The sequence below is a fragment of the Ctenopharyngodon idella genome, chromosome 14 (assembly GCF_019924925.1).
Source record: "Ctenopharyngodon idella isolate HZGC_01 chromosome 14, HZGC01, whole genome shotgun sequence".
Taxonomy (NCBI): domain Eukaryota; kingdom Metazoa; phylum Chordata; class Actinopteri; order Cypriniformes; family Xenocyprididae; genus Ctenopharyngodon; species Ctenopharyngodon idella.
In genome coordinates, this window is record NC_067233.1 from 9,028,777 (window position 1) to 9,041,584 (window position 12,808).

Here is a 12,808-nt window from a genome sequence, read left to right on the forward strand (position 1 = left end):
TGGATGACCCACCCACAAGCCCCTCACTTGAGTATCTTCGACAAACTGCACGTCGCAGTCTGTTCTAAAAAAAGAAGCATTTCATTGTGTCTCCCGATCGGATGTTTCTGTAGTAAACAGGAAAATTGTGACTTTAAAAAAACTGTTATTAAAGGATTAGTTCACTTCAGAATTAAAATTTCCTGATAATTTACTCATCCCCATGTCATCCAAGATGTTTCTGTCTTTCTTTCTTCAGTCGAAAAGGTTTTTAAGGAAAACATTTCAGGATTTTTCTCCATATAGTGGACTTCAAGTTACCAACGGGTTGAAGGTCCAAATTGCAGTTTCAATGCAGCTTCAAAAGGCTCTACATGATCACAGCCGAGGAATAAGTGTCTTATCTAATGAAATGATCGGTCATTTTCTAAAAAAATAAATACAAATTTTATACTTTTTAACCACAAATGCTCATCTTGCACTGCTCTGCGATGAGCCACGCATTACGTAATCACATCGAAAAGGTCACGTGTGAAGTAGGCAGAAGTACCGAGGTAGGGCGAAAAACTTTTTCTCCTCCAACTTCAAAATTGTCAGACATCATAGTTTCACCTTTTTTTCATAAAGGGCGTTTTTACTTAGTCTTTGCACGATTGCATTGATTGCTTGCTCTGTACTTACGCCTACGTCACACGTTACCTTTCCAACGTAATTACGTAATGCGCATTGCAGAGCTAGTGCAAGATGAGCATTTGTGGTTAAAAAGGTTTTTTTTTTTTTTTTAAGAAAATGACCGATCGTTTTGCTAGATAAGACCCTTATTCCTGGTCTGGGATCGTGTAGAGCCCTTTGAGTCTGCACTGAAACTGCAAATTGGACCTTCAACCCGTTGAAGTCCACTATATGGAGGTAAAATCCTGTTAAAATTTCTTTTCGACTGAAGAAAGAAAGACATAAACATCTTGGATGACATGGGGATGAGTAAATGATCAGTAAATTTTAATTCTGAAGTGAACTAATCCTTTAATGGATTAAGAGAACATCAAACTTGATATACAGCACAGATTTGTAGTAGAAGAGATTCCTAGAAATTTTATTTCTTTTTTACGTACCAAAAATTGCATAACAAAACAATGGTTTTGATTTAGCTGCTAATACCCTTTCATCCCTTTTCTGCAGAGCAAGAGGATTTGTATAAGAAAGTGCTCACATTGGAAGACTTGATTTGCTACAGCTTTCAAGTGGCTAAAGGCATGGAGTTCTTGGCTTCGAGAAAAGTAAGAGTCACGCTTTCACTACTCAGGATTTCATTCCGCAGCTTTAACCTTTGCAATGAATCATTGTATTCTTAGTTTGTTGTGGCAGATCATTTTAATACCAATTTCCTTTTTAAATAATTCTTTGGCTTTTTGTATTATAGTAACAATCAATCTCCTTTTTTTGGCAGCCCTTTGAAAAGTTTTGTCCAAAAATCCAGAAAATGAAAACCCAAATTACTTCATTCATCCAACACACTCATTTACACATATCCAGCAGATGAGATTAATTGCCACATACTAAAAATGCGGTTTAGCGTATGTGGTTTAATCTCACCTCAGGTCAGAGTTTCCCCGATGGCAGTTTCACATGTTTTACATTATCACAGCTTTCCATCATGTGCTCCATCTGACAGCGCAATGCCACACATGGTTCAAATAAGACACAAAATGCATCTTCACTATAGGCCTTTTCCCTAGTCAAGACACTGAGAGTTTAAATAACATACAATTATATCCTGCTATTGCAATAAACTAGTAGATGAAGTATGTAAAACATAATCTAATAGGCTCTTTCTTTTATTTCTCCAAGTGTATTCACCGCGATCTTGCCGCAAGAAACATCCTATTGTCTGAAAACAACGTTGTGAAGATTTGCGATTTTGGACTTGCAAGAGATGTATACAAGGATCCAGACTATGTCCGCAAAGGAGACGTAAGTGTGGAATATTATCCAATTACTTCATGTTGGTCACGGATACATGCTGCAGAGAGTCCGTATAATGCATACAGTGTCTCAAATCTACTTAGTGTGATGGATACAAATGATAACGGGCCAAAAACCACTGACACTGTGAATGTTCATCTGGAAAAGGATAAAATAATTCTGATAATGCCAAGAGTCTTTGGCGTGCTGTTAGTCATTTTATAAGCCCTGATAATATTATTCTGGTCAATGGATGTTTTCTTGTGGTCGAGTTTGAGCCAAGACGTCACACAGATTGTATAATCAAATAGACAGCGTTTTATAAGCTGCATGTTTTTGAATGTAAAATAATATTGGGAGTGGTTCCTTTACAGGTGAGAGTGGCGCTAACATGCTCCGCTTATCTTTTCACAGGCCAGACTTCCCTTAAAGTGGATGGCGCCAGAGGCAATATTTGACAAGATCTATACTACTCAGAGTGACGTGTGGTCTTTTGGAGTGCTCATGTGGGAGATCTTCTCTCTTGGTAAATACCATAACTTTCCTAAGAGTATAACTCACATCCTCTTTATTCATCTATTCATTCAGACACACACAGCGCTGTTGCAACAGTTTAGGAACTTGTAGCAATTAGAAGAGTTTAAAATACTTCCTAATGTTTTATATTACTTTTTGACTGTTATCACAAACAATCTTGATTTAATATTTTGGGGAGATTTGATTATGAAACAATCAAAGAACAACTTTCAGCTTTTATGAACTCAGGCCTTCAGTTCTTGGAACAGTGTTTTCCTTCCTTTCTTCTATAGAGACGTCTCTTAGAATTTGTTTGTTTGCTTTACTGGTTCGGTGCGTTTTACACCAAAGCAAAAAGCCCAGACAGGATTCAGCACCGACCAAGTTAAACACATGGAGTAGGAAGGCAGCTCACCACATGCTGTGCTCCATCCAAATGGAAATAAAACGAACTCGAGGGTCCTCGATCAAAGACACCTGGCACAAACCAGGCTGCTCATGAGGTGCCCTGCGCTATCAACCTCCTCCAGATGTAGAGGGCAATAACTGTCAGCTGCTGTTAAATTTTCCTTTGGGAACAAAATGGATTGCGTTGTCAGCTTGAAAAAAAACAAAAACAATTTTCATTCCACTAGTGCAACATCTGTTAACTTCAACGCTGTGTTTTTTAATCATAAATAGAGGTCGTAAAACAGACAAATCATCTTCCATTTGATCAGGTTTCTTTCCCAACTGGGAAAGTAAACCCACAGTTACCAGGCAGCATTTAATGTAAATGTCTGCTCCCCCTCCACAAATATACCATAACCTTTAATGGTATATTGTACAGTGTAGCTGTGGCCCCTTTGTCGTTAAAAAAATGTCACCATTCATATACATATGTTTACATTATATCTATATATCTACTATATAACCACTATTGACGATTCTACTTTATTGCTTTGGTTTCTAATTTAATATAGAATATATATAATAGTGCGGGAATCAATGGTGCAGAATCTTTGCATCAGAACTTTTTTTGGAATAATCAAACATTATAACACAAGCAATGCAATGCACAATGCAAAATTGTTCATAATTCTAAGCACTAAATTATATATTTTAATGACTAACATTCTATATATATATATATATATCTTACCTTTATTTTATAAGTTTGCCTGTCTGCGCTCTATTGCCTTTTATTCTAAGTTTGAAATGCATATTGACTGAATCAGAAACCACAGTAAAATTCCCCCAACTCTACATTCACACTCTTTCTGTAATGGATGCAATGAAATCTGTGGGAAAATAGTGGGGCATCGTTTCACACGTTAAAATAAAGCAACATTTAGGAAAACACAATATAAATAATAAATTATCAGTGATATTGAAGGAATATGACCTTAACTGATGACTCTGAGCTGTCACTTTCACTGAGCTGCACTGACTTAAGTTGGTGTCAAATAGACTAACACGGAAAGTTTAGAAAAATTATTATTGCTACTTGATAGTGTCCATAAGAGAAAAGTTTGCACCGCACCCAAAGTACACTCTCATGTTTTGTGTTGTGGATTTGAATTTCTTGTCCTGTTTTTCTAGGCACTCCACATCTGCTGCACTATATTTACAAAGTTGCAGGATAATTCAAGTGCTGTTAATGTATTTGTTTTTAATGACTACCTAATCTATGTCAGAAGGGGGTTTAGATCATAGTTTAATGAAAGATTGACCCGTTCTGTTATGATCTGCATATTTTAGTGGTTATCAGATATTATTAAAAGGATTCAGTCAAGTAAATGAAAATATTGTTTCATGAATCATGGTTTTTGCAAGTGTGCAGCAAAGTCTCAACAGTCTGCAAATTCACGCTGTCTTAATAATATAGTGTTTCTGGAGAAAACAGCTTTGAGTTTCCAAGATTAGTCGACTGTCCTCATCAGCCCCACTGATGCTGATTATGCCGAGGTCTTTCCATTGATCTCTCTGTGCTCCCTACCCACTTCACAGTTTAGTGAGTTTCTTGTCAGGCCCTTTGAAGTGGCCAGAGCTCTATTTCATGAAAAAGTCTTGATAACCCCATTATTCTCTTTCTTCTCCCCAGGTGCCTCCCCTTACCCTGGCTTACACATTGATGAGGAATTCTGCTGCCGACTAAAGGAGGGCACCAGAATGAAAGCTCCTGAATACTCCTCCTCTGAAATGTAAGAATCGCTCTGCTTATGCCACTAATGTCAGACAGTCCTGATTTGAAAGCATTTACTTTTTTAAAGCATCAGTGCGACAAATTAGAAAAACTGTTATGTACTGTAACATAAAATGAATCTAGCATAAGCACATCAAATGTTCCTTTAAAATGGTTACTTAAAACGTTGTAATTTTTTTATAATATTTTGTAATATTTTGAGTTAATATTCAATTTATTTTAGTAAAACCTACAGTATGTGTTGATAGCATTCATCAGTCTAAAAACAAGAAAAACTAATTATATTATATTATATTATATTATGTTATATTATATTATATTATATTTGCATGCCTGTTACCTATTCTGACACGTCACTATACTCAAAGTATACATCTTTTAAGGTATTTATTTTATGAAATGTGTCTAAATACATTCCTTCTGTGTGATGCCAGGACTTTTAAACAAACTTTAAGTGACTTTATTCCTAAAAAACTCTTCAGGGTTATTAGCTGAAACCTGCACTCTGGGGAAAGAAAATCCTTTCCTATCGATACAGTTGAAAAGAGCAGAAATATCTAATTTCATTGCCTTGACACAAGACTGAAGCCTTAAATGGAAACAGATCAATTGTTCGCTAAGTAGAAGAAAGTCGAGCAGCTTCTGATTGGCAGCTAGTTTATAGTGCAGTTAATGTGTGCTAGGTATCCATTACTAACTTACACCAATGCATCTGAAACTCAAGCTCACATTAAAGGCTTCGGTATACCTAGGCAGCATGGGGTGGCCAAACACAGTGGCAGGACCCCTGGGCATCAGACAGGGAAACCCACCGTCAAGATACTCCCATTGTGGTTACAGGGTTAGAGAGCGAGCCAAACCAAAATCTGAAAGTTTTCAGATGTAACAAGATATGAGAGAAGGGGTCATGGTATCAGTTTTAAATGTGGTAAGGAAGTAAAGCGGACAACTTCAGAATAGTGTTGCTTATAAATGGGTGCAGAGAACTGAATCACCTCAATCTGAGAGAGAATATTCACTGCCTGTTCTCAATAAGAACCCCTACTACTGTGCTCTACTCAATCTTCGTTTTAAAACTATGGGCTCATTCAGGATGGTAATTTTTCATATCTGATATTCTGTAACTGTATTATACCCTCTTGTCTCAAACATTTGGAAACACAAACAGAGCACTTATGTTTAAAACAAAGTGCGTAATGCAAGTCTCAAATTTGCAATCACACACGCCAAGTCTGGCTAATTGAACATAACAAGAGGTCATGACAGATGGTGATTGGAGATGACCTACAAAACGCAGTCCAGACTTCAGACCTGAATTGAATGTGGCACTCATAAATACAGCCTTTCTGGTGCCAAGTCCATTTAGCTTCAAAGAACATGTCAACTAACATTGCAGATATGGGTCTGTATCACCTGAATGTTGTTTTTGATGGAGGTAGCAGAAATGTTGATCAAGATATGTACTGAACATTACTTTATTCCTGACCCTGACTCAAACTTCCCCATTGTGAATGATGAAAAGGACTGCAATTCAGAAATCAGGAGTTTGTCCAGATTATCCGTCCAGACTGATTCACCCATTTAATGATGAACTTGTTCCCACCATCCCACAGGCGCATAACTATTCAATATATTGAACTAAACGCTATTGGCTTTCATTAATGTATTTTCCATTTATCTCCATGAAAAGTGTGCCATAGATGTGAGCACAGCTTGATGGGATATATAACATCCTGGTGTATCATTGATTTCAGAGGAACCACTGTTCAACAATTTTCTGGACTTCCTGTTAGTTTAAGGAGTCGCTCCATCTGGATTCATTAAAATAACCATTTTAGAAGTCCTGCTTCCTCCTGCTAATCTCTTACACAGTCCATGAGAAGAATACCTCCTCTCTGATGACTACCGAATTCAAACCCAGATTAGATATATTAGGTGATTAGCGTAAGGAAGTAATGAGTCATCAACTAGTACAGTAATTTTTCCATACTCCAGACTGCCCAATGTCGTGCTAATCAAACAGGATCAGAGAGTTTCATGGTTAACATGCTTTATTTATATAAGGACCTGTGAGTGCAACACCACAGTATAAACAGGATACAGCTCAATCATCGCCCGTGATCATTTACTCAAATGCCGGGTCTGTGCATTGACGCCCCAGTGTTTCACAACTGAACCTTAGCCTTCAGATAAACTTAACCATTACAGACCACTGCAAAATCCAATAAAGGACCCCAGACGTCCCTTGTGGGGAGAGATGCTGACAGCTCGTGTAAAGCAGGAGGAAGTTCCTCTCAACACAAACTCTCACCCTGAGAACGGTGCAATGAAAACACTCAGCCTCACTCCTCGTGTCACGCACTGAATATTATTGATGACTGTAAATAATTGGATAAAACCAGATTTGCAGACTAACCTAGAGGTCAAGGCAAAGGACGTAATTCATGAGGGTTTGTGTAGCTGCTGAAGAATTGCAATTTATGATCATGGCGTATTGAACACTATGTTCAAAGGAAGTTCTTTAACATGCGCATGTTTCTCTCCTTAGATATCAAACCATGTTAGACTGCTGGCATGGAGAACCATCCCAAAGGCCCACTTTCACAGAACTGGTAGAGAGGCTAGGAGATCTGCTCCAGGCTAGTGTGCAGCAGGTACGATGTCTTTCACTTCATTATCCTTGTATGTCTTTCCCACAAACTGTATTTGAAAGTTTAAAGACTCTGACCACAGCAAAACCACAAGGATTTTATGGGATGACAGATGCACTTACCATTACAAAGGAAAACCATGCCAGACTGTCATTCCAAACTGCTTTTAACAGCTAGTCACAGTGAATGAGTTATTAATGTGAGTTCAGAGTGACTGTAAATAAAATTTAAGACAAGCATGAAGTCAAATACATATATACACTACCATTCGAAAGTTTAGGGATTAAGATTTTTTAGGGTTTTTGAAAAAAGTCTCTTATGCTCACCAAGCCTGCATTTATTTGAACAAAAATACAGTAAAAACAGTAATATTCTGAAATATTATTGCAATTTTAAAGAACTGTTTTCTATTTGAATATTTTAAAATGTAATTTATTCCTGTGATGGCAAAGCTGAATTTTCAGCATCATTACTTCAGTCTTCAGTGTCACATGATCCTTCAGAAATCATTCTAATATGCTGATTTGGTGCTTAAGAAAAATTTCTTGTTATTATCAATGTTGCAAACAGACGTGCTTAATATTTTTGTGGAATCCATTATACATTTTCAGGATTCTTTGATAAATAGAAAGTTCAAAAGAATAGCATTTATTTAAAATAGGAATATTTTGTAACATTATAAATGTCTTTACGGTCTCTTTAGATCAATTTAATGTGTTTAAAACGATTAATTTCTTTTAAAACAAATCTTGCTGACCCCAAACTTTTGAAAGGTAGTGTATGTTAAAGCAAATACAAGAATTTAAAGAAGATTTAAAAATATTATATTTACATGCACACATCCTATATTCTCAATTTCAAAATTATACAAATTGTATCTCACAGACCAAGCCAATTTAAATGCTCAAATTGTGAAACTTGCATTGTGAAAACCAATGCCTGTACTAATCAACACGATATTCAAGCAAAAGAAATGTAAAAATCTACCATTTTTGAGGCTACAGTATGTTCTGATACATTTTAGTTCAAAAAGAAAAGGTAAGGAATGGATTTGATTTATAATATGGCTTGAAGAGAAGATATGGTCTCAGTACACAGCACTGAGATCAAAACATATTCTAAGCCATCTGAATTGGAAGCCATCCAAACTCCTTCTCTCTCACATAAGGAATCAAGCTTAGAGTACTGCGTGGACTGTCCCTAATAACATCATCTCCATAAAACATATTCACACATTCTCCTGCAGATTTATGTGCAGATTCCTCCAGAATCCTATAATACCATATGCAGGGTGATGTCACAGTTTTAAAATGAGCTGAATTTTTAAACACTTTGTCTCTCTTAGGAGGGAAAGCATTACATCCCAATCAACACGGCCCTGTTGACCAAAGCAGACCCCTCAAACCCAAACCTCACAGAGGAGACCTCCACCAGACCTGTCTCTCTTAGAGACTCTGGGACGGCTTGGTAAGATAGCTTTATCTTATCCATTTAGCAGTTAAATGCTCAGACTGATGTGTATTTGTATTTCTGTTGTTAAAAATTAGTCTGTGTGTCATTATTCTTGAGGACTATTTAAAGCTTTTTTTAGAAATGTGTTTTTTTTTTTTTGTAGATAAAGTTCTACCATCTAGTTTCTGGTTTCCAGACAGTGCATTTTCCTGTTCTAACCAAACATACACCACACTTCATCCCAATGGCCTTCAGTTGAATGCTTTAAAATAAGGCAAAAAGGTTGAAGGAAAGCACTAATTGTTTCTTGATAAGGAACGGTCCTCGTAGCTTTAAGGGCCCCTCAAGGAATTTCCTCTTGTACCACAAATGCAGTTTCAGGATTTATGCCTACTTAAGATAATATTTATCTAACTCTTGTGTTTCCATGGGTCCTTTAAGTATATTTGTAGAGAATAGTATTGAAATGCTGCTATCCCTGTTATCCCTAAAGCTGAATTAAAGAGCTATTGCTTTACCCTGCTGTGTAAAATTAAATGAAGAAGTATTTTATTCAACACAGTATTGAACTTCTACTTGGAAGCTGTGATACCAAACACACCCCTCTTACTCTAGTATGTTTTATGTATTTGTTTGAAACTGCCAGACATGATGTCATGAGAAACTTTCCATGCTGATCTGATGTGGAGTATTTGATTCTTTCAGGAACACCAAGATCCGCCCAGCAAGTGTGAAGACCTTTGATGAAGTAATCCTGGAGAACGGAACCAACAAGATCCACGAGGTGAAGAGCTTGTTTTTCTTCGCACTTAAGAAATGGCACTTCGTTTGCATATTACGAAACAATGCAAAAATATAGTGTCTGTGGTTAAATCATCTTTGGTTGTTCACAGGGTGGGCAGTCAGACAGTGGAATAGGTCTATCTTCAGATGACCTGAAGACACTGAAGCACCTGGAGTCACTGGCCCGACCGCGGAGTTTCATGGCCCGAGCGTGAGTACAGTATATTCAGTCCTGTTTAGAGCTTTTGCCTGGCCACGTCCAGAACCACAGGAATGGGTAGGGCTGCCGGCGTATGCCCTGGAGACCCTCCCACTGGGCTGGAATGTAGATGACACAATTGTCATACAGTTTCTCCCCCAAGCTCCACACGACTCCAGTCACTACCCCTTTTCTTTGAGAGACGTGCCTGCACGAGAGTCTCTCAAACAATGGCACAGTGGAGAGATATTGCCTAAGGTGACAATCTCAGCAGCCAGACAACAAAAGCAGGGCTGGGCGTGTGACTTGTTAAAGCTGGCTGTAAGGTCTGGTAACTAGCATCTTTGTTTGTACCGCCTGGACTGTAATGGCCTCTGACTCCATCGCTGAAACAGTACGGCTACAGATTTGGCATTTTGCCATTTCAAACAGTAATATGCATTGAATTAAGCCTTTATTTTATTTGAGGAAGTATTTGAAAGAATGAGTGCTTAATAGTGAAATATATTTCATTTAGGGTCCTAGTATTTTTGCTACAGAATGTATAAAACTTAAATATATTGACTGACTGATGAAAAAAATAGATGATTAAAACATTGTCAGTTCTCATCTTAGACCAGCCTAATAATTTATTAACTACAGACAAAAGTGTGCTGGGGTCTAAGACAACATGACTTGTTCATAAAAGGTCCCCAGGGCAAATGGTGTTGAAAACTAAAGCAAAGGGGGCCTTTTAAGTTATTAATGGAAAGCCATTGGGCTGGATTAGCCTTGGTTTTGTTAAACCGTTTGAGATCTGAGACTCCATTTATGGTCTTCCAATGTAGCAAAGGCCAGGGTTAATCTACAAAGGTTATCCTCTAAATTGCATTTAGGGCCTCATGGACTATACGGCATCCTAATATTTGAGGGCAACAGTTTGCACCACCAATTGCAGCTAGACAAATAGTGATAATCTCTTACTGATTGGAGGTTTATGACTCAGACCTGGAGAGGCATAGTGGTTAAATAATTGGTCATGCTGGTTAGAAGTGTTCAGTCTAAACATGCGATTGGCATTAGATAAGGGTAGTTGGGTTGTGGTTACACCACAATCCCAGGGCTATATTAATATTAATAATATTAAAAATATCTAAATGACAGTATATATGGTGGTTCTTCCCCATGGTATCGAATATCGATACTTTTCAAGGTATTGTATTGTAAGTTATAAATTCCAATATCGTGAAAACAGTGTAAGGTGCCACAAATTTTTGAAAATTTTCAAAGGGCGCCGTGACTGAAAAAATGTGCACTACAATGTACAAAACTGTCAGCCTACTGTAGTAACAAGATGAATACTGTAACAATATTATAGTAATATTAATAGTAAAGTTCATTTTCAATATAATCAATAACTGAGATGTGAGCGAGACATGAAAGTAATGGCAGTTTCAGTCAGATGAGTGGACTGATATACAGCATTGCTCTAGACATCAGCGAATATTAGGAAATATCAGACTGTTGAATGCTGCGATCGACCAATTAGAATTGAGTTTTAATAACACCACACCCTCACATTCTCTACAACATAAATACAGCAGCAGGGAAGATTACAGAGCTTGGGTGTCTCTTTCAGTGATTGATGAGCCAAGATTCAACGCAAATGAGCATAATTTTCATTAAAAACACCCTGTCTCGCCTCTGTCAGCACTCCCCCGTCTTTCCACGTCCAATGCCCTCCATGTCCTAGCCCGATATGATAAAAAGCTGGGCACAGCCTGCAACCAGCTGGCGAAGCAATGCACAGGTTGCCATGGTCACAGCCATGGGAAAAAAAGAGCCATTCGGTGTATGTAGAGAATGATGTATATATTGTAAAGAGGCGGCCCCTGCCAAGGACCCACTCAATCACTGTCACCTTTGACCTTCTACAGCATTACTGCTGTCCAAGAGTCTCCCTCCACATTGTGCCTCTGGATTCCACCTGGTACTCCCACATTTAGTATGCACATATGTGAAGTGCTTGGCACTGACAGCTCTGCTTCACACTGTGTACAGGCCCCAATACATGCCAATCTGTTTCGTATAGATATTCACTGCAAATGATCGCCCCTTTAGACTAAAAGCAGTGCTAACAGACTCCCTCCAGGGTGTCTGACCCAGTGACCCCAGATGAAATGTTATTGAAACCCAGAGCAACACACAGAGCAAAGTTTGCATACACAGTACAACAAAATAATACTATTCAAAATGTATTTGTATAAATGCTCATTTCAATTTGGGTACATAAAACTAGGGCTGTCGATTTAATGTGTTAATTAGATTAATTACGGTAAAAAAATTTTTTTTTAAAAAGTGTTAAAATTATTAACGCACTTGCCACGCCCCAGACCTACGTAGGTCATCTGACATTTCATACAGTTGATTGATGAACAAATATGATCAAAGACTGGGACTTTGATATGATGCAGGGCAACAATTCACTGTTGTAGCATTGAAGCTTATAGAATATAGAATTCAAGATATGGGGGCAAAAATGAACCTGTTTGAGTTTTTGTCTCATATTTACATCGTATGATATAGTTAAGCTACACTAGAAAGTAGCCTATAGTTTACTTTCTCAAAAACGACAGATAATATTACCCAGAATGCATTGTAATATACAGAATGCATCGTATTATAGGCCTACAGAAGTAATATACCGTAAAAACAATGCATTCTGTGTAATATTTGTCATTTTCGAGAAAGTAGCCTATAGGTTACTTTCTTGAAAACGACAAATAAAATTACCCAGAATGCATTGTTTTATGGTATATTACTGTTTTAATGGAAAATGGTATTTTATTATGTAAATTTGTCTTGTTTTTTACAGTTATTTTTTAGAGTGTATATCACATGATTAACTAGCGCAATATCACTATTTTTTTTATAACATGCTATTTTTGTCCCAAATAGTACAAGTGCAAACGCGATACTGATTTTATACAATAGTTCAATAAATAAGATGTAAACATTGTGTTATTTTAGTCACAGTATTGTCTGTTTTTGCTCAATTTTACCAACGAAAATATTTAAAGACAAAGCAGAACTTTTCATCTC

General features: G+C 37.3%; 1 protein-coding gene across 1 annotated transcript in view; it reads left to right on the forward strand.

Moving 5' to 3' along the window:
- The window catches only part of kdrl (kinase insert domain receptor like), a 53,333-nt gene that overhangs the window by 38,244 nt on the left and 2,281 nt on the right, over positions 1–12,808 (forward strand). The window contains exons 22-29 of the mRNA XM_051859757.1: positions 1,159–1,256; positions 1,828–1,950; positions 2,356–2,467; positions 4,541–4,640; positions 7,191–7,296; positions 8,639–8,760; positions 9,451–9,529; positions 9,639–9,739. Of these exons, the coding sequence (XP_051715717.1) occupies positions 1,159–1,256; positions 1,828–1,950; positions 2,356–2,467; positions 4,541–4,640; positions 7,191–7,296; positions 8,639–8,760; positions 9,451–9,529; positions 9,639–9,739 (841 nt within the window). The remainder of the gene's footprint in view (positions 1–1,158; positions 1,257–1,827; positions 1,951–2,355; positions 2,468–4,540; positions 4,641–7,190; positions 7,297–8,638; positions 8,761–9,450; positions 9,530–9,638; positions 9,740–12,808) is intronic.